Raw genomic sequence first — 26,555 nt, 5'->3', positions numbered from 1 at the left:
CAACCAATTGATCAGGACTCTGATTAAACAAAACCAAACATGGTCAAGTGGGAAATATATGAAACCATTTTTAACCAAAAAAAAAAACGTTTGCCAACACTACAATAAAATAACCCAATTTAGCTAAGAATCTAATAACCAAGAAAATACTAAACAATGACTCGAATAAAATTGACTTGCAATCATTGTCATAAAAAATCAAGACCACCATCCAAATTGTTATTTGGCTTTTCTAATCATAACAATATTTTAAAAGAGCAAAACAATGAACTATGTTTTGTCTTTGAATCAAACAGCTCACATTTCAGGAAAAAAAGAATAGCCGACGTGAGACATTACTTGGCCGGATTATTAGAAGAAATTTCATCAATGTGAAACAGGCAATCAGACAAAGTCAGACCTTGTATTTGCCAAGAAAATGTCCAAAGAAAAAGTGGAGTTCAGACAAAGGCTGCTGTATATCTTTGCTATTTCCTGAACAGTTTCATTGACTCGCCCTCCTAACTTTTAATTTCTTCCTTTTTCCAGCACTTTTGCAGAGAGCATAAAAATTAGCAAGGAACATTGATTGCTGGTTCTGTTCTCAGCCTGTCTTCAATTCACTGCCTTTGTTCTCTGCATCTTCTACTGTTCTAGTCATATCTTCCGATAGCTATCTGTCAGTCAGGAAAGGTTCGTTCTTAACCTCCGATTATCTTTTATTCCCATAAATTGCTAGCATGTTTTACCTTCTTTTTTTAGTCCTTTAATTCGTTTGCTTTTCATTATGGCGTAGATTGTCGAATAATATTGTCTTTCCTTATGTTCTTGCACTTTTGACGCATAGCTCATGATCATTATGTCTGTTTTCTTTTAAAAAAGAAAAAGGGAAAAAACAACACTAGTCTCAAATCTAAAATCCTTAGTCGAACCTAACAGATCACAACCACTTGAACTAAGCTTAGCTTACCAGGTTTAGGGCTGAGGATTTCATATAAATGAGTGGCTAAGCTCAAAATTTATTTTTTGTTTACAATGATACTGAGAATTTGATTTTCCTGGTTAAATTATTTATTAAATTTCTATCTACTACTTCATATATCTTCAATCGATTTCCTTTTTAATTCCTTTATTTCATAAACTTGATATGCCTCTGCATCCATTCTTCAACGAATCAATACCACAATTTGGTGCAGGGACAAGCTATAATATGGACTTGATTGGACCAATCATTGAGGTTATTAAGTTCATTGGTCAACCAGCTAGAAAGTATCTAAAATACCACAGAAAATTTAGTGAATACCAGGATGATTTCAAACAAGCTCAAGCAGATTTGCATGATCGCAAGGGGGATATTCACCAACAATTGCAAGACGAGCATTGTTTTGGGAAAAAGCCAAAGCAGGAAGTTGAAAGTTGGCTCAAGAAAGCGGGGGAGAAGCTTGGTCATGCTCAACATGTTGAAGATAAAGTCAGAAAAGGGAACTATCTCTTTCGTTCTTGCTTAGGGAAGCTTGTTGATGAAACCACTCAAACAATAAAGGAAGTATATGGTCAAGGTCATTTCTCTAATGGCTTGGTGGTTGATGATCCTTCAACCATAAGGGTTAAACTACCAACACCGGAGTTAGCAGGCACGACTGCTATAACAGCAAAAATTTACGAATACTTGATGGGGGATGGAGTTAGAATGATTGGAGTGTGTGGGATGGGAGGAATCGGTAAAACAACCATTATGAAGGATGTCCACAATAGGTTGTTGAAAGAAGCTAAGTTTAATAAACTGATTTGGACAACTGTATCCCAAGACTTTGATGTTCGAAGGCTACAAAAGGACATTGCAAGCCAGTTGAAGGAAAACTTACCGGATCATGAGAATACAATTGTAAGGGCCGCAAAGCTATCAGAAATGTTGAGGAAACAGGGGAGCTATGTGCTAATTTTGGATGATGTATGGAGCAGCTTCTCTCTTGAGGATGTTGGAATCCTTGAGCCAACAACAGATAATGGATGCAAGTTAGTGTTGACAACACGTTCAGAAGAGGTTGTTCGGTCAATGGGTTGTAAGAAAGTCCAAGTGTCCTGTCTTTCTATGGACGAGGCAATGCAATTGTTCTTAAGCAAAGTCGGACAAGACATGTTGCTTAATCTAACTTTAGAATCAATTATGAAACTTGTTGTGGAGGAATGTGATGGACTTCCTCTTGCAATTGTCACAATAGCTGGTTGTATGAGGGGAATATCTGATCCTCTTGTGTGGCAAAATGCTTTGAATGAATTAAGAGGTTACATTAGAAACATCCAGGATATGGAAGATAAGGTGTTTGGATGTTTAAAGTTCAGCTATGATCGTCTGGAACAAAAAGACCAAGATTGTTTTCTATGTTGTGCATTATATCCTGAAGATTATGAAATAAAAAAAGAGGAGATAGTTGAATATTGGATGGAACAAGGACTTGTTGATGAAATGGGAACTAGACAAGGAATGCAGGGTAGCGGTAATTCTATTTTACAGAAGCTCGAAGAAAATTGTATGTTAGAAAGGGTTAGGGAGGGTACACACGTAAAGATGCATGATGTTGTTAGAGATATGGCATTGCATATCACCAGAGAAAGATTTTTAGTCAAAGCTGGTATGCAATTGGAAGAGCTTCCTGATAAAGAAGAATGGAGTGAAGACCTTGAAAAGGTTTCCTTGATGAGGAATTCTATATCAAAAATTCCCCAAAATATGCAATCTCCCAAATGTCAAAAGCTTACAACTTTGTTACTCTCAAACAATTGTTTCGAAGAAATTCCAGAATCTTTCTTTGAACACATGCTTAATCTTAAGATCCTTGATCTTTCTTTGAATTTGATTGGGAATTTGCCCGATTCTATCTCCAATTTAGAGAATCTCACAGCATTATTGCTTCGCGAATGCTACAAATTAGAGAATTTGCCATCTCTATCAAAGATTCGAGCTTTGAAGAAGTTGAATCTTGAAAGAACCAGCATCAACAAATTCCCTCAAGGTTTGGAAATGCTAGTAAATCTTAGATATCTCAATCTTGGATTTACCTTTGAGTTAGAAGAGATCCCAGATGGAATATTGTCAAAGTTGTATCATCTTCAACACTTGATGGTACATCCAGCATCATCAAGAGTGGAAGAGATGAAGACATTGAACAAGCTGGAACTTTTTGAGGGTTGCTTCACTAATGTGCATGACTTGAGCATGTATGCTGGTCAAAGAAAAAGGCCTAACAAGCACCAGATTTGGGTGAGTCACAAATTGATTGATCAGTGGTTCTATAACAAATATAGGTCTCTCTCTTTTGACAGAGATTATAGTAAAATGGTTACATTTGTGGGTTTTAATATGAATACTGAAGATCCAATTATACTTCCATCTGATATTCGGCAACTACAACTATTTGAGTTCCAAGGCGGGAGATCATGTTTAAACAATATTTTTGGATTAATAAATGTAACTGACTTGAAGGAATGTACAATTCAAAGTTGCCATGAATTGGAGTTCATTTTTTCCTCATGGTGTGCATCACTCCATACACTTGAGGTTCTTCGACTAACAGGTTTGTGGAATTTGAAATTCATAGTCGGAGAGTCAATACCACCAACGCCTGGTACTTTTTCCTCTCTTAAAGTAATTTATTTATCTATATGTGGAAAATTAAAGAATTTATTGCCAGCAAAGTGGGTTCTCCAAGATCTCCAAAACTTGGAAGAGATTGAGGTTAGGGTTTGCAAACGAATGGAGGAAATAATAGCATCAGAGAAAGAAGGAATGAGTACCAATAACAATGTTATGTTTACTCTTCCCAAATTAAGGAAATTGACATTGTATCGTCTGCCAGAATTGAAAAGTATTTGTAAAACAAACCAAGTAATGGTTTGTGATTCTCTCCAACGAATTGAGATATGGGGTTGTCCAAAGCTAAAGAGGATCCCTCTGTATCTTCCTCTGCTTGAGCTTGACAATAGTCAACCATCTCCTCCTGCTTCTCTCAAAGAAATCTGTATACATCCAAAGGAATGCTGGGAATCAGTGGAGTGGGATCATCCTAATGCTAAGAAAGTTCTTCAACCTTTGCTCAAGTTCTGGGATAACCGCAACAATCAATGGAAGCAAGCTGTTTGAAGAACTGTCATTAAAAGCATAACGTGAGTCCTTTTTCCTCATAAAATTGAAAATCTAGTTTCATCTTATTTTCTTTTCATTTCATTTTCTGTGCTTATAACGAATACAAAGATTACCAGACTTATTCGGTTTCTTTGTCTCGCTAGACACATGCAATGGGAAAGGAGGTTGCAGGCCCAAATGCTGAAGTAAAATTGCAATTCAAACATTTTGCCTTTTGATGTTCTATACTTTGTATTTCTAGAATCAATTCAACCCTTTTTTCTGTTTGTTTCTTGAACTCTTCCAAATTGTGATTGTTAAGCTCAACTTCACACTCTCAAAAAAAAGGTTGTTGGTTTTTCTACTATCAAAGCAAGAGACTAAGCTTTGTTGTATGATTTGAAGTAAGGTTGCGAACTACTTTATTCAGTGTTTAATGCATGTCTATCAAAATTACAAGGTTGTTATTATTACTATTATTTTGCTTTTGTATCGACTCACCCATGAGTGATTTATAGCAATGTTTCTGGAGTAGAGAAATGTCAGATTAGATGCAAGATCTGGGCAATTTGGAACAAATCATTGTTTGGGGTTGTGACCAAATGGAGGAAATAATAGCATCAGAAGAGGAACAAGGAATGGTTAGCAGTAGCATCAAACAAGAACAACAGAACCAGCCCAAACATCAATGGCATGGAAACTTGCAACTATTCATCCCTTTTCCTTTCACCTCACAATTATCTCCCTTTGGCTTCCAATGATACAAGTGCAACTGGTTTAACCAAACTGATCCATAAAATTCCTTGCTAATTTACCCTACAGATACCGAATGGGTTCAATGGCAAACTTTCCCTTGTAGTGTTTATTTCCCCAATGTAGACAAAGAAAATCTAAAGGTGAGAAGGCTAGACCACAATACAGAGGACCTTTTACTGGACTCCAGGATTTGATTGAATCCATAGCTCACCTTTTGTCTTCCTTTCCCACTAACCCAGACAATATCTCCAGTCTTGAGAATTGTTCCATTTTTTGTAGCACTTGTCCAATTGACACGCGATTACTATAACACATAGAGAACATTTGAGTGGTCATCCATACGCTTTCACCAAAATTTCAATGGAAAATCAAAAGCTTCAACACCTCAAATCTTTACTTTGATTCTCCTACTAGATTGGATCAGTATTGTTTTGAATTAAAAAATTATACTAGTCGGGGGGTGTGGGGGGGATCGTGGCTCGGGAGAGTTAGGGGAGACTAGGAGAGCAGAGGAGAAATTATAAAAGGGTGTTTAGGCCTTAATGTTCCACAGAATTCAGAGAAATTGAGGAATAAATAAAGGGTTATTATAGTAATTTCACACTCATCATAATGTTACGTATATATAATTATATGTTTACTTAATTTAGAAAAAATAGTGATTCAATTTTTCGGTTCGGTGAGAAAATTCTGATCTTGATAATCAATTGAACAATTTGAAAACATAAACCTTCAAAACCATCCCTTATACTCAAACTCAAATAATCAACCTATCGAAACCAAACTATGTTGGTTCCGATTGATTATGCAGCTACAATCGAATATTTGCTAAAACTTATCTGTTACTTGATCTTGAAAACGATTGTAGTTTAATGTAATTGACCTATAATTAGAAAGTACATATTTTATAGTATTTCCTACCAAGAATTAACTTGTCTCATTGATAAAAAGATGAGAAAAGCCAATGAAGTATTGTCTCAACAATGAGAAGAAAGTCTTACAACATTTTAAGTGTCAGGTTCAAACCTTAATTAGAGCTTGTATCAAAATTTCCAAGTATAGACAATTATACAAGATTTGAGATTTACAAAGAATATGTAATATTAGAAGTTATTGGAGAGGGTTACTTATTGCATAAAGGTATAAGTTTGGACATGCATATAAAAATTTTGAATGAAATCATTGCTTTCAATGAATCAAGAGAAGCTCAAGGAACATAGAGCTCTCTGTCTAATTAAGGCATAAACTTTTACTTGGATGCAACTTTTCTTGTTACGGATGATTAGCATCTGATACATTTCTTGTAATGGAGAAGTAGCCTTCAGCATCACCTTTACTTGAACTAATTAAACCTTTCTTTTCCCGCTGAGGATCATGTCTCCAACAAGCTTTGCCACATGAGATATACATTGAACATATTTTGGTTGATTCTGATATTTCTAATTACTTCTTCCCTATAGCCACTGCCATATCCTCTGAGTTTTCATAAAATCTGTGGTGAAAAGAGCTGAAAATTCATTGTTTCTTCTTTCCTAGCTTCTTTGGTCATTCAAAGAACACAAGAAATTCAAGGCAGGTAAGTTTTCAATATTTCCTATTGCCACATGCTTGTTTAATTTTTAGCAAGAGAATTCATTGCTTTGTCAAGTAACTTAGCAGCTTAGAAAATCATTCATTGCTTTGTAAGTGGCATATATGATAATTGATCTCAAGGCTGATTTTCTAAATCACGCACAGTATTTTCATTATTCCGAAAAAGTTTTAATGTTGTCATCATCTTTTAAGATGCCATGCTATGATTGATTTTGTAATGCATAATCTAAGGTCTAAACCTTCCAAGTGAAGTTCTATGCCTTGCAACCGAGACACAGGGACATTGGGTTCATTTATTGTACAACATGTAATTGAGGACAAAACCAACTGATGTTCCTGAATTGCTTAGAGTAAATCAAACAAATATTGAAATGGTAAATTACAAAGAAAACTCTAAAAAATTATATCATTTTCATAAAAAAAATTCTATTTCACAACAATGAAATTCAAATTAAATTTTTATTCCAAAATCTTAAATCCAAGTCCATTTGGAAAATTAACTATAAAACGATAGCTTAACAAAAAAAAAATTTAAAACAATATTGTTTTAGGTTGCTCCTAGTTTTTTTTTTCTTTTCTTTTCCCCCTTCCTTGTATATTTGTTTCTTTCCCTCTTTCCTTCTCTTCTTATTTTTCTTTAAGATCAACCAGTAATAAAAGGGAAATTAAGAAGAAAATGTTAAAAAGAGGCTTTAAAATGTATAGAAGTACACTTTTGAGTCCATTAATTTTTCTCAAAAAAAAATGGATGAAAGGTTTTATTTAAAATTGTTTCAGTTTTAAAAAATTAAGAATTTGAATTGTGACATTATAAGATTTTCTAATGTATACTTTTATCTATCTAATTTATCTAATTAAAAATTAAGATCAGGAAATTATAGGTTTTCAGCAATATATATGTAGATAAAAATATATGAAAGAATCAATTGCAAAACATTACAAAAAATTCATTTCGTAAATATCAAGTTTTATCAGAAATTTTTTTTATTATTGTTACATATTAAACTCATAGTGAAATTTACAATTCCCAATACATTAGGCAAGAACAAGTTTTTAATTTATCATTTATCTTTATTTACAATATATGTTAGTAAAACTTTTGATTGACGAAAACATATTGTTAATTATATTTTTATAGTAATATAAAAATTCTGATTGCATTTACAGTAATTTTCATTGAAAATATTCTTCTTCATTCCTAATAGAATTGAATACTTTACAATTCTCAATCTCTTCTTCCTTTCATAATATGTTATAATTCCACAAAATAATTGAAGCAATTATTTTGCAATTGTGATGAAAAGAAGTCTAACCTTAAAAATATTGCTTTCTTTCTTCGTGTAAATCTCTCTAGGCATAGAGCTAGTTTGGGGACAGTGGCAAGGAATGTTGCTGGTTATATTACTTTCTAGCCCAAATACTGAAGTAAAATCGCAATTCAAACATCTTGATTTCTGTTGTTCTGTGCATTGTAAATCTAGATTCAATTCATCCCTTTCTTCTTCACCAATTAGTGTTTGTTTGTTGAACTCTTCCAAATTGTGATTGTTAAGCTCTATTCCAGACTCTCAAAAAAAGTGTGTTGGTTTTCTACCATCAAAACCAGAGACTAAGTTTTGTTGTATGATTGGATTTGAAGTAAGGTTGTGAACTAGTTTATTCAGTGATTAATACATGTCTATCAACACTAGAACGTTTTTATTATCCTTGTTCAGAGACTAAGAATTAGAGATGTGATCCTTTTTTCTTGGTTGCATTGTCCTGTTCTAAGTTGTTTTTTATTTTTTATTTTTTACTTTGAAACTTTTTTTAAGTCTTGCCTTATTATTCTATGGGATTGTGGAACTTATTCTCAGCTAAGTGGGTTCTGCACTACATGGAAGAGATTACTGTTATATGTTGTGACAAAATACCATCAAATTTACTCTGCCAAACTAAGGAAATTGGCATTAGCTAATATATCAAATTGAAGAGCATTTTTAGTAAAAATGGAGTAATGGTTTGTAATTCTCTCCAACACATTCATATAGGATTCCTCATATCTTTCCCTGCTCGAGCTTGCCAAGAGAAAACCATCAACTCCTACTCCTCTCCAGGAAATCTACGTGGATTCAAAAGAATGGTGGGCATCAGGAAATCCACAGATGAACAGGTATGTTGTCCTAAAGTTAACAATCACATTGAGTCAGTCTCTCTACCTCTATTGATCCTAATCCACAAAAGTAAGTGTGCGCACTCACCACTCATGCACACACGGTAAATCCTTTTTCTTTTCATCTCAGTGGTCAAGGGTTCCATTTTACGTACTTACCTTTTCAAGGTGGACAAACGTGGAGCTGTAGGGACATCAATAGATGTAATCCGTTACTCAGGTTGTTATGATGACCTCAAACAAGATCTGGCTCGTAGGTTTGGCATAAAGGGGCAGCTCGAAGACCGAGGGAGAGTAGGCTGGTAACTAGTCTATGCGGATCATGAGAATGATGTTCTGCCAGTAGGAGATGACCCATGGGAGTAAGCCCTTTCATTCCTTTTCCCATCTAGAGCTCATCCCATCTCTTATTTTCATTTTTTGCCTCAGTGAACAAGATCTGAGCCATAGGACCAAATCCATGATATATATTAAATTTTTGTAACATTGGGGATTTGCCAGGTCCCGTGATTTTCAATTTAGTTAGTCCTTCTCTTGACAGTTTTAACGTCTGGTCCATTTCAGGGAGTTTGTCTGCAGAGTCCGATGCATCAAGATCCTCTCCCCTTAGAAACTCCAGGTCCATCAGATGAGTTTGGAGATTCTGCGAACTCTTAATCAATCCTGTAGCAGCTCTCGACAATGGGAACGCATAAACTAGCCTAGCAACAAGCAAATGATTCTTAGTTGTTGGTGCTCATAGCTTTCCAAACGAAGTATATTTGGTTGCTTCGTTTTCCTTCAGTAACTTATCAGATTGAAGAAGGACAAAAAGTCAAGAGATGATCCTTTTGCAGCAAGATAGCCGTTCACTTACAATTTTGGCTGAACTTTATGCTAGAAAAGAACAGATACATCATAGAAGCAGAAGAAAAGGAAACGATCGCCAAATAAATGAAGCCTGCCTCTCTCCACTCCATTGGAAGGGACAATTCAGCTTATTCAAGAATCCAGTTCGGATAAATGCTTTAAACTCGTTAATAGGTTCATTCTGTTATGAAATTGATATTTATTGTACAATTTTTGGTTTGATGCACGTTGATCAGATCTTATCAGTGCTTAATCTTTACCTTTCTTCCATTTTACAAGGTTTTAAGTTAGATTCAATTTATGCTATATTGTAGTTGCCAGGTTGCCCCTGCCCTGCTTTAAAACTAAACAAAATATGTATTGCACTGTCACAATTTACTAATACATTACACCATACAAAACCATTTCTCTGCTGAAAAGCTATAGCTGTCTAGGCTCATCAAGTCTCAACAGGGCTAGAAGCTTTCTTTGTCTTCCACAATGATTGTAAAAATTGAAAATCTGACTAGATACTTGTTTTTTTTTTTTAATTGAAGGAAAGGGATTCGAATCTGACTCTCTAGGTAAAGGGATCATACATTAATCAATGAGTCAAATGTTCGAGTGCAAGTACTGCTTCTTCTATCTTCGCATTTTCTCTAATGTTATATTTTTCAACTACTAGTGAGGACGTTCATATGGGTGTCTTCAGCTTTGTTATGACTTGATTTCTGCATGTGGCATGTCTACTTTGAAACCGTCTGTATTTGGTCTGAATCATCACATGGAAAAGGCTCTTCGCTTTTCCTCCTTGAGAAAAGTAAGATATTGGTGAAGGAAAACGAAACAAGACCTCTTGGTTTAATTATTCAGGAATTAGTCAGCAAGACTGCAACTAATAGATCAAGATTCTGATTAAACTAAACCAACATGGTCAAGTGGGAAATATATGAAACCATTTTTAGTAAAAAAAAAAATGTTTGCCCACACTAGAATAAAATAACCCAATTTAGCTAAAATGTTTAATAACCAAGAAAATATTAAATGATGACTTGAATAAAATTGACTTGCAAAATCATACTCATCCAAAAGGTAGACATGATCATACATCATTTTCTAAAGTTTTTGCCGCTTTAATTTCTCCAAATTATTATTTGGCTTTTCTAATCATAACAATATTTTAAAAAAGCAAAACAATGAGTTATATTTTGTCTTCTAATAGATATTCATTGATATATACATATGAAAAGGGATATTTCTGGGATTAATTATTCTGTAATTAGTCAACGAGATTGCAACTAATGGATCAAGTTTCTGATTAAACAAAACCAACATGGTGAAGTAGGAAAACTATAAAAACATTTTTAATAAGAAGAATATTTGCCGACGCTACAATAAAATAACCCAATAAAGCTAACAATTTAATAACCCAGAAAATAGTAAACAATGACTCAAGTAAAATATGGAAATTGTGTATTTCAGTGATAGTGTAACTTCTTGCTTCTGAAAATTGTGTTTTTGATAATCTTTATTCTGAAATGGATTTGGGTTTTCAAATATGTTATTTAAGGTTCAATGTAATGCTTATTACACCTCTGGTTTCAACTTAGATTGTAAACTATAAGTGCTTGAAATAAGCTAAACGATCATAAAAATTTGTAATTTCAAAAGTTATGAAAATTCATTTTTAAAATTATTCTTGACCCATATTCAGCCTATTTTGCTAGAAATCTCAAAAATTTAAGCTATTTAAATATTAGTGAATTTTTGAATAAATAAATATCTATTTGACAAATTATTTTTGAATTGGCATATTTTGAAAATTTTATTAGAAGTTTTCAAAAACTAAATTTTGATTTGTATTTAAAGTATTTCCCCGCAACCTCATATTGTGACTAATTTTGTACTATAATCTATGAGTTTCTAAGTTTTGAATGTTTTATATATTTATAAATTATTAAAGAAATTAAAATTGATTTTCGGTTAGCGAAAGAGATGCTACACCCTAAATACCTTAGAATGATCAGTATAGAATCATGGTTCATTTTGATAAGTTAGCAATGTGGGTTTCTAATTTTGAGTATTTTGAATTAATAGACTTCGAGAGAATTCTAACTCTTGGTCTTTTGATTTTGTTTTAACGAATCAGGTAAGATATTGCTATCCCTTTGGTGTTTTCGCACCTTAAAAGAATTTGCCTCAATGTGATTTTTATACGTGTATATGATATTTTGTCCTATGATGTGTTAAATCGGTGAGCTTAATAATATATGTAAGTAAATATGATCTCTATATTGATTTTTGGAATATGATTTCGATTTTGTTCTAGAACGTGATTTTTATTAATGCATGCATATATGACTATATCTGTGAATATACAGTTTAAAATGATTATGTTTTTTATGTGCATGAGATATGTTTTGAGAAAGTGCATACATTATTTTATGAAATTTGGGTAATCTAAAAATATATGTTTCTGTTTTGTCTCTTAGTATGACTATGTTATGATCCTGCCAATGAAGGTTAAATGTTGGCCATGTCGACATATATTTTGTAATTAGAGATCGATCTTCCAACTGCACCACCAGTTACAAAATAGTAGTATTTGTGATATCTATTTAGAGCAGTCAATGATTGCTTTTGATATACTTATGACCCATTCCATTAGGGTTAATTATGGTTTTCATATGATTATGACCTATGCCACTGGGGTTAATTGTAGTTTCTATTATGATTATGACTTATGCCATAGGGATTCAGTATGGCCATACCATGTTACAGGAGACCAATAAAAATCTGAAATTAGTGTGAAATTGTGTTTTGTTTTATTATATGAAAGCTTCAAATTTGTGTTAGATATGTTATCTGAAGCGAAATTATATTTGCTTTTGTAATTTAAAAATGAAATTTTGTAATATATGTTTTGCATGAAATTACCCACAATTTTGTTTTGATACCTACATATGTATTAGTAATTTTAGCCTAAATGTTTTGAACATACTTAACCTGATTGAAGGGATGTCAATTACTTACTGAGTGGTTGTACTCATTCTATTAATTCTCATCATTTTATAGATTTTAACATCTTTGCATGTTTGGGGGTTAGACGTGCTTGGTGAGAGTTTTGGTTAGCAAGATTAGCGTATGCCCTTGAATAATTATAAACTTTGATGTGAGTAATAACTTTTTAGCTTATTAAGCAAATGTTAGCTAGATCAAAATTTTGTATCTTTTGAAAGACTGTATTTTAATATTATATTTTGAGACTTGAGGTTTTGTAAGATGTAAATTTTGAAAAGATTATGGTGATATTGTTGCCATACATGCTTATGGGATTTGTCTCATATGTACGTGGCATCTATTATGTCCTAAACCTTGGGTTTGGGGCGTAACACTTTATGCTAGAAAAGAACAGATTCATCGTAGAAGCAGTTTAGTCTCCTTTGAATTGACATTTGATTGTTCCCTAGTCTTTGTAGAAAGGAAAATCAGGAATTTTATGGCTTAGTTTCGAATGTATAAATGTGTAGATTTGTTCCTCAATTGTCAAATGGAAGAAAATATGCTTTCAATTTCAATGTTGTGAAGTTGGATTCGCTGAGTTGTACTCACCATTTCAAAATTTAAAAACTTTTTGAATCAGAACAGAAGATTCATCACGGAACTTCTTACTTCATAATGTTAGGTTTTTGCAGTGTAATTTGCTTTGGCTGTATGATTACCTTACAGTAAGTGTAAGCAGATCCTCTCAGTTTTCATTTTATTTTTTCAGTTAGTTATTGTTAAGATCTCTTTGCACGCTCAAAAGGTCATGGACTTATAGCTTGAAAGTATGTTTTATGTTGTATAATTTTTTGGATTGATGCATGTTGTTCATGATCATATCAGTGCCTATTCTTTACCTTTCTCCTTCCATTTTACAAGGTTTCAGTTAGATGCAATTTATGATATATTGTAGTTCCCTAGTTGCCCCTGCCCTGCTTTAAAACCAAACAAGAAGTTGATTACACTGTCGCAATTCAGTCATGCATACACCATACAAAACCATTTCTCTGCTGAAAAGCTATAGCTGTCTAGGCTCATCAAGTCTCAACAGGGCTAGAAGCTTTCTTTGTCTTCCATAATGATTGTAAAAACTGAAAATGGTGATCTTATTAGGTGCCTGCTTCTTTCTTTCTTTGCATTTTCTCCGACCTTATATTTTTTCAATTACTAGTCAGTACTTTCAGATGGGTGTCTTCAACTTTGCTATGACTTGATTTCTGTGGCACTGTCTACTTTGAAACCGTCTGTATTTGGTCTGAATCATCACTTGGAAAAGGCTCCTTGTTTTTTTTTTCCTTGGGAAAAGTAAGATATTGGTGAAGGAAAACGAAACAAGACTTCTTGGCTTAATTATTCTATAATTAGTCAGCAAGGCTGCAACTAATAGATCAAGATTCTGTTTAAACTAAACCAACATGGTCAAGTGGGTAAAAAAAAAATGTTTGCGGACACTAGAATAAAATAACCCAATTTAGTTAAAAAGTTTAATAACCAAGAAAATATTAAACAATGACTTGAATAAAATTGAGTTGCAATCATAGTCATTAATTCAGAAGGCAAAGATGATCATATATCATTTTCTAAAGTTTTTGCAGCTTTAATTTCTCCAAAATCCAGACTACCATCCAAATTCTTACTTAACTTTTCTAATCATAACAATATTTTATAAAAGCAAAACAATGAGCTATATTTTGTCTTCTAATATATATTCATTGATATATACATATCAAAAGGGAGTTTTCTTGGATTAATTACTCTGTAATTTGTCAGCAAGACTGCAATTAATAGATCAAGTTTCTGATTAAACAAAATCAACATGGTGAAGTAGGTAAAATATGAAAACATTTTTAATAAGAAAAATGCTTGCCGATCCTACAATAAAATAACCTAGTCAAGCTAACAATCTAATAACCCAGAAAATACTAAACAATGACTCGAGTAAAATCAACTTGCAATCATAGTGTCTAGAGAAAGACGGAATCAGCCAAAGGCCATTGCATTATTTCTCTGCTACTTCCTAAGCAGTTTCATTGGCTCCCCCTCCTACCTTTTAATTTCTTTGTTTTTCCTAAGCAGTAGATTGTTGAATCATTCTGTTTCACACATAGCTCATGATTGTCAACGTCTTTTTAGGGTTGAGGATTTCATATCAAATGGGTTTATAAGCTCAAATATTTATATTATGTTTACATTGGCACTGCGTAATTTGATTTTCTTAACTAAAATTATTTATACAATTTTTGTCTACTACTTTATAATATCTTCAATCAATTTTCCTTTTTAATTCCTTTGCCTCATAAACTTAGTATGCCCCCGCATCCAATCTTCAATGAATCAATACCACAAGTTGGTGTAGGGGCAAGCTAATATGGACTTGATTGGAACAATCATTGAGGTTATTAAGTTCATTGGTCAACCAGTAAAAAAGTATCTAAAATACCAAAAAAAATTCAGTCAATACGTGGATGAATTCAAACAAACTTAAGTAGTCGATGGATTGTTAGACTGTCTCACCAATAAAAATATATCTATAATGAATTATTTAGGACTGTTTGTATGACCCAACGATAATGTATCTTGATCTCTTTGTACTTATTTTGATATTAATAAAATATTTTCCATGCAATTGTAAATATGGCATTCATTATATTCTATGATTTCAATGTTGTGTTACCTTAAATTAATTTATGATTCTTATTGATATTTGTTCCAATCTAAATGAATTATTAACTGTTTTGTGTGGTAGTATCTACTCAAATGCCAATACAACTATAGCATATTTAAATAAAAAAAAAAGTAATTTGTGATACCTGATGTGACAACAATTCAATTTTTTTAATTTTTATAATTATTTTTTTTGAAAAATAAACGAAAATGACCTTTGGGTTTTAAGGATTTGCAAAGCCTACTTAAAAGCATTTCCGACTTCCTTTGAAAGCCGAAAGGAGGTTGAAAGAAAATTGGACATAATATAGCCTAATGAAGAGAAAGAAATAAAAATAAACATAAAATATAAATTAGGTGTCTACACATCACAGAAAGGAATGAGTAGACATAACCAATAAAATAATATAATGTAAAAGATAAATCAAAATTGATTTGAAATAGATAAATAATTAAATTATAATATTAATTTTTATTATCTTATTTTATATACACAAAAGATCATATACATTGTCACTTTAAAAATTAAATATTCTAAATATAATTTTTCAAAAATTTTACTATTTACTTTTATATTTAATTAAAAAATAAATAATAGAAATATTAAAAATCCTTTAAAAAAAAGGTAACAAATCCCTTTCCTATTTTCTCTTCGAAATAAAAAATAAATCATGACTAGGGTCCAATTCATAGGGCTTCTTTTTTATGCAAAAGAAAAAGCAGAAGAGTAGTGGCCCCTTGCCTAAGGAGTAGATGTTTTTCACATCAGGGGTCTGTGACAAAGCTGTGCACAGACGCGGTTAGATGAAAGTCTCAGCTTAGTGAACCAGAAAAAACAGGGAAGAGCAACAAGCCATGATTCTGTTAAAAGCTAAAACATCATACTTTCTGTATTCATTTTTTTATATTTATACATGGCAATGGCTTAGGCATACAAAATCACATCATTTCTGCCATTAAGTCTGCCTACACTTAACCATCAGTCTCACACTCACAAGACAGAATACAAACTGAAACAGGATTCATCAGGCAACCATAGTTCAAGTTCAATCTTTTCTCTTCTCCAGTATGCCTTTGCTAAGATCACGGGGATACAGTTTTAGTAAGATTTAAACTCGAGTCATTTGGTAGTAAATCACCACCGTCCACAGGATTCATTCTTCAACAACATTTCTTAAAGGTTATAGGCATTTTTCCTACATATTTTCATTAATCTGAAGCATTATCCCATTTTCTCTACTCTTGAATATATTTCAATGATTGGTGAGGACTTTCAGATGGGTGTCTTCAACTCTGCAATGGCTTTATTTTTTGTGGCAGTGTTACTTTAAAACTGTCTATTTTAAAAAAAAGGAATCGTTTGCCAACACCGCAATAAAATAACCCAATAAAGCTAACAATCTAATAACCAAGAAAATACTAAACACTGACTTGAGCAAAATCAACTACCTATCATAGTGTCCGAAGAACGATGGAATCAGCCAAAGACCATTGCATTATTTCTCTGCTATTTCCTAAACAATTTCATTGACTCCCCCTCCTACCTTTTAATTTCTTCGTTTTTCCATCACTTTTGCAGGGAGCATATAATTTAGCAAGGAGCATTAAGTGCTGCTTCTGTTCTCAGCTTTTCTCCAATTCACTGCCCTTTGTTTTCTTTCTCTGGTCTAGCCAACATCGATCTTTCAGGAAGTATCAGCCTGCTCTAACAAGCTCTTAAGCTCTTTTCTTCCTTTCATTCTCCTGAACAGTGAGTAATTTTATTTACTTGATCCCTTGTCAAGCAATTTCTTATACATAACAAGACTGTAGTGAAGCAATTAGCAATGGTCTCGAAATATGAACTCTAACCTTAAAAATATTGCTTTCTTTCTCCACGTAAATTTCTTTTAGCAGAGTGCTAGTGTGCTGACAATAGCAAGCAAGTTTACTGGTTGTATTACTTTCTGGACCTTTCTTCTCCCCAACTTCTACTATTCCAATAACTATCTGTCTGCGAGGTCAGCTACTTTCTTAATCTCCCTTTATTTTTATTCACACAAATTGCAAGAATATTTGCTTACCATCTTAATACTGGTGAAGTTTATTTTTCCCTTTTAATTGTTTTGCATTTGATTGTGGTGTAGATTGTAGAATAATTCTGTGTTTCCTTCTGTTATTGCACTTTTCACACATAGCTCATGATCGTGAATGTCTTTTAAGGGCTGAGGATTTTATATCAAATGGGTTAATAAGCTAAAAATTTTAACTTTTTTCTTTACATTGGTACTGCATAATTTGATTTTTCTAAGTAAAATTATTAAAATAAATTTAGGGTATACTACCTTATTTTCCTTTACTTCATAAACGTGATATGTCTCTGCATCCATTCTTCAACGAATCAATACCACAATTTGGTGCAGGGACAAGCTATAATATGGACTTGATTGGACAAATCATTGATCCCATTGGTCAATCAGCCAGAAAGTATCTCAGATACCACAGAAAATTCAGTGAATATGTGGATGATTTCAAACAAGCTCAAGCAGATTTAAATAACCGCAAGATGGATATTCATCAACAATTGCAAGACGAGCATCGTCCTGGGAAAAAGCCAAAGCTGGAAGTTGAAAGTTGGTTCAACAAAGTAGAGGAGAAGCTTGATCATGCTCAACGTGTTGAAGACAAAGTCAGTGAAGGGACATACCTCTTTCGTTCTTGCTTAGGGAAGCTTCTTGATGAAACGACTCAAGCAATGAAGACAGTATATGATAAAGGTCAGTTCTCCGGGAGCTTGGTGGTTAACGACTCCTCGACCATAGCTGCTGAACTAGCAACACCAGAAATAACAGGTGAAACTAATGTGGGAGAGGAAATTCGTAAGTATTTGATGGGGGATGAAGTTAGAATGATTGGAGTGAGTGGGATGGGAGGAATCGGTAAAACAACCATAATGAAGCATGTCCATAATAGGTTGTTGAAAGAAGATAAGTTTAAGAAATTGATTTGGGCAACTGTATCCCAAGACTTTGATGTTCGACGGCTACAAAATGACATTGCAAGCCAATTAGAAAAAACCTTGTCGGATGATAAAAATACAACTATTAGGGCTGGAGAGCTATTAGAAATGTTGAGGAAACAAGGGACCTTTTTGCTAATATTAGATGATGTATGGAGCAGCTTCTCTTTTGAGGATGTTGGAATCCTTGAGCCAACAACAGATAATGGATGCAAGTTAGTGTTGACAACACGCTCCGCAAAGGTTGTTCGAGAAATGGATTGTAAGAAAGTCCAAGTGCCCTATCTTTTAACGGATGAGGCGATGCAATTATTCTTAAGCAAAGTCGGACAAGACATGTTGCCCAATCCAAATTTAGAGTCGATTATGAAGGATGTTGTCTGCGAATGTGGTGGTCTCCCACTTGCAATTGTCACAATAGCTGGTTGTATGAGGGGAATATCTGATCCCCTAGTGTGGAGAAATGCTTTGAATGAATTGAGAGGTTACATAAGAAACATCGATGAGATGGAAGAAAAGGTGTTTAGATGTTTAAGATTCAGCTACGATCGTATGAAACAAAAAGATCAAGATTGTTTTTTATGGGGTGCATTATTTCCTGAAGATTATGTGATCGATAAAAAGGAAATAGTTGAACGTTGGATGGAAGCAGGACTTATAGATGAAATGGAAACTAGACAAGAAATGCAGAATAATGGTCATTCTATTTTACAGAAGCTTGAAGAAAATTGTTTGTTGGAAAGGGAGGATGAGGGTACAAGCATAAAGATGCATGATGTTGTGAGAGATATGGCTTTACATATCACAAGAAAAAGATTTTATGTAAAATCCGGTAAGCAATTGGAACATTTACCTGAATGGGGTGAAGATGTCGAAAAGGTTTCCTTGATGCTGAGTTCCATATCAAAAATCCCTCAAAATATGCTGTCTCCAAAATGTCAAAAACTCACAACTTTGTTGCTCATAAACAATTCCTTGGAAGAAATTCCAGTATCTTTTTTTGAATACATGCCTAATCTTAAGATTCTTGATCTTACTTGGAATCCTATTCGGGAGTTGCCTAATTCTATCTCCAATTTAAAGAAGCTCACAACATTGTTGCTTCGTTATTGCATAGAATTAGAGAATGTGCCATCTCTATCAAAGCTTCAAGCTTTGAAGAAATTGAATCTTTTAGGCACAAGGATCCAGAAAATCCCTCAAGGTTTGGAAATGTTGATAAATCTTAGATATCTCAATCTTGGATGGACCACAAGTTTAAAAGAGATCCCCGATGGAATATTCTCAAAACTGTATGATCTTCAACACTTGATCATATCCCCAGCAACATCAAGAGCAGAAGAGATGAAGACATTGAACAAGTTGGAGGTTTTAGAAGTTTGCTTCAATGACATGCATGACCTGAGCGTGTATGCTGGTCAAAGAAAAAGGCCTAACTATTACAATATTTTTGTGGGGCGGCACAACTTGACGGATATTGATTTTGGTAGTAAATCTGTTACGATTAGCGGTTCCAATATGAAAATTGAAAATTCAATTATACTTCCATCTGATATTCAAGGACTACATCTAACAGCATGTGAACGCAACGGAGCAAGTTTTAGCGATATTGTTGGATCAGAAGGTGTAACTGATTTGAAGAAATGTACAATTGATGATTGCAATGGGTTGGAGTCCATATTTTCCTCACGATGTGCATCACTCCAGACGATTGAGATTCTCTCACTAGCATATTTGTGGAATTTGAAAATCATTGTTGGGGAGTCAATACCACCAGAGCCTGGCACCTTTTCCAATCTTAAAGTAATTTTTGTATCAGAGTGTGCAAAATTAAAGAATTTGTTTTCAGCAAAGTGGGTTCTCCGGAATCTCCACAACTTGGAAGAGATTCATGTTGAGAACTGTGAAGAAATGGAGGAAATAATGGCATCGGAGAAAGAAGGAATGAGTACAGATAACAATGTCATGTTTACTCTTCCCAAATTAAAGATATTGAAATTGAGTGATCTGCCAGAATTGAAGAGCATTTGCAGAACAAATGAAGTAATGATTTGTGATTCTCTCCAACAGATTAAGATATTGAATTGCCCAAAGCTAAAACGGATCCCTCTGTATCTTCCCCTGCTTGAGCTTGACAATAGTCAACCATCTTCTCCTCCTTCTCTTGAAGAAGTTCTTGTATATCCAAAGGAATGGTGGGAATCAGTGGAGTGGGACCATCCCAACGCTAAGAATGTCCTTCTACCTTTGCTCAAGTTCTGGGATGTCAGCATTCCTGGATGGAAGCAAGCTAATTGATGAACTGCTTTAAAAGCATAATGTGAGTCCTTTTTTTATCATACAAATGCAAAATCTAGTTTCATATTATTTTCTTTTCATTTCAGTTTCTGTGTTTGTAACATATACTAATATAACTACTCTTATTTTGTTTCACTCTTTCGCTAGGTGCACACAATGGGAAAGAAGGTTCCAATCAGGCCCAAATGCTGAAGTAAAACCGCAATTCAAACATCTTGATTTCTGATGTTTTATGCTTTGTAATTCTAGATTCAATTCATCCCTTTCTTCTTCACCAATTAGTGTTTCTTAGTTGAACTCTTCCAAATTGTGATTGATAAGCTCTATTTCACACTCTCAAAAAAAGGGTGTTGGTTTTCTACCATCAAAACAAGAGACTAAGCTTTATTGTATGATTTAATTTGAAGTAAGGTTGTGAACTACATTATTCAGTGATTAATACATGTCTATCAACACTAGAACGTTTTTATTATCCTTGTTTTGCTCTTGTATCGACTCACCCATGGACAGCTGCTCGAGTGATTAGGAATGTAGAAGCCATGCACATAATTTATGGCAATGTTTCTGATGTAGAGAAAAAGTTGCTGGATGAAATGCCACACCAAAACCCTAAGTATTGTTTATAATCTTTCTTTTCTTCATAATTTAATCATAAACCTTCATTTAGTTTTTTTTTTCCCTTCTGGTGACTCTTTCGTTCTATATGTGTGCAGGGGTATGTGTAGTATAAATATTCAATTTCTGCCACAATGTGAGAAGCATAAATGGTATTCCTTCCTTGAAACATGCAATAGTCTGTCTCCACTTTTCAAACTGATTTTGCTACTCTGTAACACATGAATTTTTATTTGTTCAACTTAGAGTTAAGACTCGTAACATAGAGTTCCTTTCTTCTTGTATTTGCATATTTGAGATTCTTTTATCTTGTTTAAATAGTTTCCTATTTCATGAAAAAGAAAATACCATATTTTAGCTAGAACTAAGAATCAGAGATGTGATCCTTTTTTCTTGGATGCATTGTCCTGTTCTAAGTTGTTTTTTTTTTTTTTTTTTTTTTGAAACGTTTTTTAAGTCTTGCCTGGTTGTTCTATGGGATTGTGGAACTTATTCTCAGCTTAGTGGGTTCTGCACTACATGGAAGAGATTACTGTTATGTATTGTGACAAAATGCCATTAAATTTACTCTCCCCAAACTAATGAAATTGGCATTAGCTAATATATCAGAATTGAAGAGCTTTTTTAGTGAAATTGGAGTAATGGTTTGTGATTCTCTCTAACACATTCACATAGGTTTGTCAAAGCTAAAGTGGATTCCTCTGTATCATCCCCTACTCGAGCTTGACAACAGAAAACCATCACCTCCTCCTCTCCAGGAAATCTAGACAACAATCCCTTTGAGTTAGACTCTCTACCTCTTTCAATCCTAATCCACAAAAGTAAGTGTGCGCACTCACCCCTCATGCACACACAGCAAATCCTTTTTCATTTCATTTCAGTGGTCAAGGGTTCTAATTTATATATTTACCTTTTCAAGATGCACAAACGTGGAGCTGCTAAGAGATCAATAGATGTAACCCGTTACTCAGGTTATGATGAGCTCAAAAAAGATACGGCTCGTAGGTTTGGCATAAAGGGGCAGCTGGAACACCAAGGGAGAATAGGCTGGAAACTAGTCTTTGTGGATCATGAGAACGATGTTCTGCCAGTAGGAGCAAGCCCTTTTATTCCTTTTCTCTTCTAGAGATCTTCCCATCTCTTGTTTTCGTTGTTTGCTGCAGCGAACAAAATCTGAGCCATTTATATGTATGTGTGTATATATATGTAGTAAACATTCAGGATTTGCTTGATCCTGTGATTTTCAATTTATTTAGTCCTTTTCTTGACAGTCTTAATGTCTGGTCCATTTCAGGGAGTTTGTCTGCTGTGTCTGATGCATCAAAGATCCTCTCCCCTCAGGAATTCTAGGCCCAGCAGATGAGTTTGGATGGACATTTTGGGAACTTTGTCTTTCCTAATTAAGCCTGTAGCAGCTCTGACATTGGAGATGCATGAACTGGTCTAGCAACAAGCAAATGATTCTTAGTTGTTGGTGTTCATAGCTTTCCACAGTACTTATTATTTGGTTGTTTCTTTATCCTTCAGTAACTTACCAGTTTGCAGAAGGAAAAGAAGTAAAGAGATGATCCTTCTGTAGTACAATTTTGGCTAAACTTTAAGCTAGAAAAGAACAGATACTCATACAAGCAGTTTAGTCTCCTTTGAATTGACATTTGATGTTCCTCGGGAGTACTCTAGTCTTTGTAGAAAGGAAAATCTTGAATCGTATGACTTAGTTTCGAGTGTATAAATGTGTAGATTTGTTCTTCAATTGTCAAATGGAAGAACAAATACATCATAGAAGCAGATCCTCTCAGTTTTCATTTTATTTTTTCAGTTAGTTCTTGTTAAGATCTCTTTGCACCCTCAAAAGGGTCACGGACTTTACCTTTCTGTTGTTGTATAATTTGTTGTTGGACTTTACTTTAGCTTAAAAGTAGAGTTATATGTTGTTGTATAATTTTTTGGATTGATGCATGTTGTTCATGATCATATCAGTGCTTGTTCTTTACCTTTCTTCTTCCATTGTACAAGGTTTCAGTTACATTCAATTTATGGTATATTATAGTTGCCTAGTTGCCCCTGCACTGCTTTAAAACCAAATAAGAAGTTTATTACACTGTCACAATTTAGTCATACATACGCCATATAAATCCATTTCTCTGCTGACAAAACTGTGGCTGTCCAGGCTCAACAAGTCTCAACCGGGCTGGAGGCTTTCTTTGTCTTCCATAATGATTGTAAAAAGTGAAAATGGTGATCTTATTAGGTACCTGCTTCTTCCTTTCTTTGCATTTTCTCTGATCTTATATTTTTTCAATTACTAGTGAGACTTTCAGATGGATGTCTTACAGCTTTGCTACGACTTGATTTCTGTGACACTGTCTACTTTGAAACTGTCTGAATTTGGTCTGAATCATCACAAGGTAGGAGTGGATAAGGGGCCATTTGTCTTACTCTCCTCTATTATTGCTTTTTGTCTTGCGTTTCACAATAATGCAGATATGAATTGAACAAAAACTGACAAAGTAGTAGACATATACTGCTCTTATAATCATCATTATCAGCATAATCAATTTGTTTTTATTCATCATTATTAGTATCATCATCCTGCTCTTGATAACAAGAAAATGCTTATGTAAACCTCTTAAGCTACTCATTCCAACATTCATTAACGATCAGCTACTAATTCTTTAAGATATTTTATTTACTTGTTCAATATTAACAAATCATAATTTTACTTTGTAATACCTTTAGCAAGTAAAGCAAATAATAGACATTAATTAGCAAAAATAAATACACCATACAGAGTCAAAATTGATGGCTATATTTCATTCATTTTATATGCGACCCTGCATCTGCCAAGAAAGTGACTAAAGAAAGATAAAATCAGAAAAAGGCTTCATTATTTCTCTGCTATTTCCAGAACAGTTTCATTGGCTCCCCCTCCTACCTTTTTATTTCTTCTTTTTTCCATCACTTTTGCCAAGGAACATTAATTTCTGGTTCTGATCTCAGCCTTTCTTCAATTCACTACCCTTTTTTGTCTCTGGTCTGGCCAACATCATTCAGGAAGTATCAGCCTGCTGTAACAAGCTCTTTTCTTCTTCTTTTGATTCTCATAAACTGTGAGTACCCTGCTTAGTTGATTCCTTGTCAGGAAATTTCTTTATATATAACAAGAATGTAGTGAAGTAATGAGCAATTGTGATTGAATATGAACTCTAACCTTAAAAATATTGCTTTCTTTCTTCATATGAATCTCTTTTAGCAAGGACGTTTGCTGGTCAACCATGACTTGATTGGACTTGATTGGACCAATCATTGAGGTTATTAAGTTCATTGGTCAACCAGCTACAAAGTATCTAAAATACCACAGAAAATTCAGTGAATACGTGGATGGTTTCAAACATGCTCAAGCAGATTTGCATGACCGCAAGGCAGATATTCATCAACAATTGCAAGACGAGCATCGTTTTGGGAAAAAGCCAAAGCAGGAAGTTGAAAGTTGGTTCAAGAAAGTTGAGGAGAAGCTTGATCAAGCTCAACGTGTTGAAGATAAAGTCAGTAAAGGGAAATATCTCTTTCGATCTTGCTTAGGGAAGCTTGTTGATGAAACGACTCAAGCATTGAAGGAAGTATCTGCTGAATGTCATTTCTCTAGGAGCCTTTTGGTTAATGACCCCTCTACCATAGCTGTTAAACTACCAACACCAGAATTAGCAGGTGAAACTCATGCAACAGAGGAAATTTATAAGTATTTGATGGGGGATGAAGTTAGAATGATTGGAGTCTGTGGGATGGGAGGAATCGGGAAAACAACCATAATGAAGCATGTTCATAATAGGTTGTTGAAAGAAACTAAGTTTGGCAAATTGATTTGCGTAACTGTAACCCAAGACTTTGATGTTCGAAGGCTACAAAACAAAATTGCAAGTCAATTGAAGAAAAACTTGTCAGATGATGAGGATACTACCATACGTGCAGCATTGTTATCTGAAATGTTGGAGAACAAGGCAGCTATGTGCTAATATTGGATGATGTATGGAGCAGCTTCTCTCTCGAGGATGTTGGAATCCTTGAGCCAACTAGAGATAATGGATGCAAGTTAGTATTGACAACACACTCAGAAGAGGTTGTTCGGTCAATGGCTTGTAAGAAAGTCCAAGTGTCCTGTCTTTCTACGGATGAGTCCATGAAATTATTCTTGAACAAATTAGTCGGACAAGACATGTTGTCTAATCAAACTTTAGAATCGATTATGAAACTCGTTGTCCGCGAATGTGATGGTCTCCCTCTTGCAATTGTCACGGTAGCTGGTTGTATGAGGGGAATATCTGATCCTCTTGTGTGGCAAAATACTTTGAATGAACTGAGAGGTTATATAAGAAACATCAAGGATATGGAAGATAAGGTGTTTGCGTGTTTAAAATTCAGCTATGATCGTTTGGAACAAAAAGACCAGGATTGCTTTCTATCTTGTGCATTATATCCTGAAGATTATGAAATTGAAAAAGAAGAGATAGTTGAATATTGGATGGAACAAGGACTTGTAGATGAAATGGAGACTAGACAAGCAATGCAGGGTAGCGGTCATTCTATTTTACGGAAGCTTGAAGAAAACTGTTTGTTAGAAAGGCTTACAAAGGGTACACACATAAAGATGCATGATGTTGTGAGAGATATGGCTTTACATATCACAAGAAAAGGATTTTATGTAAAAGCCGATGAACAATTGGAAGAGCTACCTGATATGAAAGAATGGGGTGAAGATATTGAGAAGGTTTCCTTGATGATTAATACCATATAAAAAATTCTTCAAAATATACAATCTCCGATATGTTGGAAGCTCACGAATTTGTTGCTCTCAAACAATTCCTTGACAGAAATTTCAGAATCTTTCTTTGAACACATGCCTAATCTTAAGATTCTTGATCTTTCTTCAAATTCTATTCAAAATTTGCCCAATTCTATCTCCAAATTAGAGAATCTCACAGCATTGTTGCTTTGTCAATGCTACGAATTAAAGAATGTACCATCTCTATCAAAGCTTCAAGCTCTGAAGAAATTGGATCTTAGAGAAACAAAGATCAAGAAAATCCCTCAAGGTTTGAAAATGTTGACGAATCTTAGATATCTCAATCTCGAATTTAACATGGGGTTCATACAGATGCCCGACGAAATATTGTTAAAACTGCATCGTCTTCAACACTTGACGATGCGTCCAACATTATTAAGAGTGGAAGAGGTGAAGACATTGGACAAGCTGGAAGTTTTCGAAGGTTGCTTCCCTGACGTGCATGACTTGGGCCTGTTTGCTGCTCAAAGAAAAAGGCCTAATAAGTATCGTATTTTTTTTTGAAAGGCTGAGATTTTATTGCAATAAAAATCTCCCAATGGAGACTTACAGGGAGCAAAGTCACTTGACTTGCTTGAAAATAAAAAGAATTCCCAGGAGGAAGGGTTTGCAGCACATAGAAAAGATCTTGATGAGCCATCAAACATCAATCATACTTAAAGAA

General features: G+C 34.1%; 3 protein-coding genes and 1 long non-coding RNA gene across 8 annotated transcripts; all 4 read left to right on the top strand.

Moving 5' to 3' along the window:
• The first annotated feature begins 411 nt into the window (after positions 1 to 411).
• Positions 412 to 4,575, top strand: LOC18594000 (putative disease resistance protein At4g27220). Of its 2 annotated transcripts, XM_088808742.1 has the most exons (4): positions 412 to 672; positions 1,176 to 3,554; positions 3,672 to 4,143; positions 4,267 to 4,575. In XM_088808742.1, the coding sequence occupies exons 2-3, from the start codon at positions 1,190 to 1,192 to the stop codon at positions 4,118 to 4,120; spliced, it is 2,814 nt and encodes a 937-aa protein (XP_088664868.1). In that variant the 5' UTR covers positions 412 to 672; positions 1,176 to 1,189; the 3' UTR covers positions 4,121 to 4,143; positions 4,267 to 4,575. The 2 variants fall into 2 exon arrangements, with proteins under 2 accessions (XP_088664868.1, XP_017980638.2); XM_018125149.2 differs by having other exon boundaries at positions 413 to 672; positions 1,176 to 4,143.
• A 1,741-nt stretch (positions 4,576 to 6,316) lies between these two features.
• Positions 6,317 to 9,988, top strand: LOC108662978 (uncharacterized). 2 transcript variants are annotated; one of them, XR_016027536.1, is made up of 4 exons: positions 6,317 to 6,434; positions 8,482 to 8,603; positions 8,772 to 8,965; positions 9,168 to 9,988. It is a non-coding gene; the product is annotated as an uncharacterized LOC108662978 (long non-coding RNA). The 2 variants fall into 2 exon arrangements; XR_001928888.2 differs by having other exon boundaries at positions 8,734 to 8,965.
• A 7,456-nt stretch (positions 9,989 to 17,444) lies between these two features.
• Positions 17,445 to 23,083, top strand: LOC18593996 (putative disease resistance protein At4g27220). Of its 3 annotated transcripts, XR_016027337.1 has the most exons (6): positions 17,445 to 20,458; positions 20,584 to 20,629; positions 21,150 to 21,203; positions 21,727 to 21,872; positions 21,971 to 22,239; positions 22,346 to 23,083. XR_016027337.1 is itself a non-coding variant. In XM_018125215.2 (2 exons), the coding sequence occupies exon 1, from the start codon at positions 17,494 to 17,496 to the stop codon at positions 20,434 to 20,436; it is 2,943 nt and encodes a 980-aa protein (XP_017980704.2). In that variant the 5' UTR covers positions 17,445 to 17,493; the 3' UTR covers positions 20,437 to 20,458; positions 20,584 to 20,908. The 3 variants fall into 3 exon arrangements, 1 of the variants encoding a protein (XP_017980704.2); XR_016027338.1 differs by lacking the exons at positions 21,727 to 21,872; positions 21,971 to 22,239; XM_018125215.2 differs by lacking the exons at positions 21,150 to 21,203; positions 21,727 to 21,872; positions 21,971 to 22,239; positions 22,346 to 23,083 and having other exon boundaries at positions 20,584 to 20,908.
• Positions 21,971 to 25,064, top strand: LOC148761543 (putative disease resistance protein At4g27220). The gene is made up of 2 exons (XM_088808638.1): positions 21,971 to 22,141; positions 24,372 to 25,064. Exons 1-2 carry the CDS (start codon positions 21,971 to 21,973, stop codon positions 25,062 to 25,064), a joined length of 864 nt encoding a protein of 287 aa, XP_088664764.1.
• The last annotated feature ends 1,491 nt before the right edge of the window (positions 25,065 to 26,555 follow it).

Source organism: Theobroma cacao, chromosome 7 (assembly GCF_053813885.1).
Source record: "Theobroma cacao isolate CCN51 chromosome 7, ASM5381388v1, whole genome shotgun sequence".
Taxonomy (NCBI): domain Eukaryota; kingdom Viridiplantae; phylum Streptophyta; class Magnoliopsida; order Malvales; family Malvaceae; genus Theobroma; species Theobroma cacao.
The sequence above is the reverse complement of the archived record's forward strand: the minus strand, read 5'-3'. Positions and strand labels throughout refer to the sequence as shown.

Excerpts from the sequence above, each read along its gene's own strand:
- LOC18594000 (XM_018125149.2), top strand. The coding sequence starts at position 1,190 with ATGGACTTGATTGGACCAATCATTGAGGTTATTAAGTTCATTGGTCAA.
- LOC18593996 (XM_018125215.2), top strand. The coding sequence starts at position 17,494 with ATGTCTCTGCATCCATTCTTCAACGAATCAATACCACAATTTGGTGCA.
- LOC148761543 (XM_088808638.1), top strand. The coding sequence starts at position 21,971 with ATGCACAAACGTGGAGCTGCTAAGAGATCAATAGATGTAACCCGTTAC. Across the intron at positions 22,142-24,371 it reads ATGAGAACGATGTTCTGCCA|TTCATTGGTCAACCAGCTAC; the intron begins GTAGGAGCAAGC and ends GAGGTTATTAAG.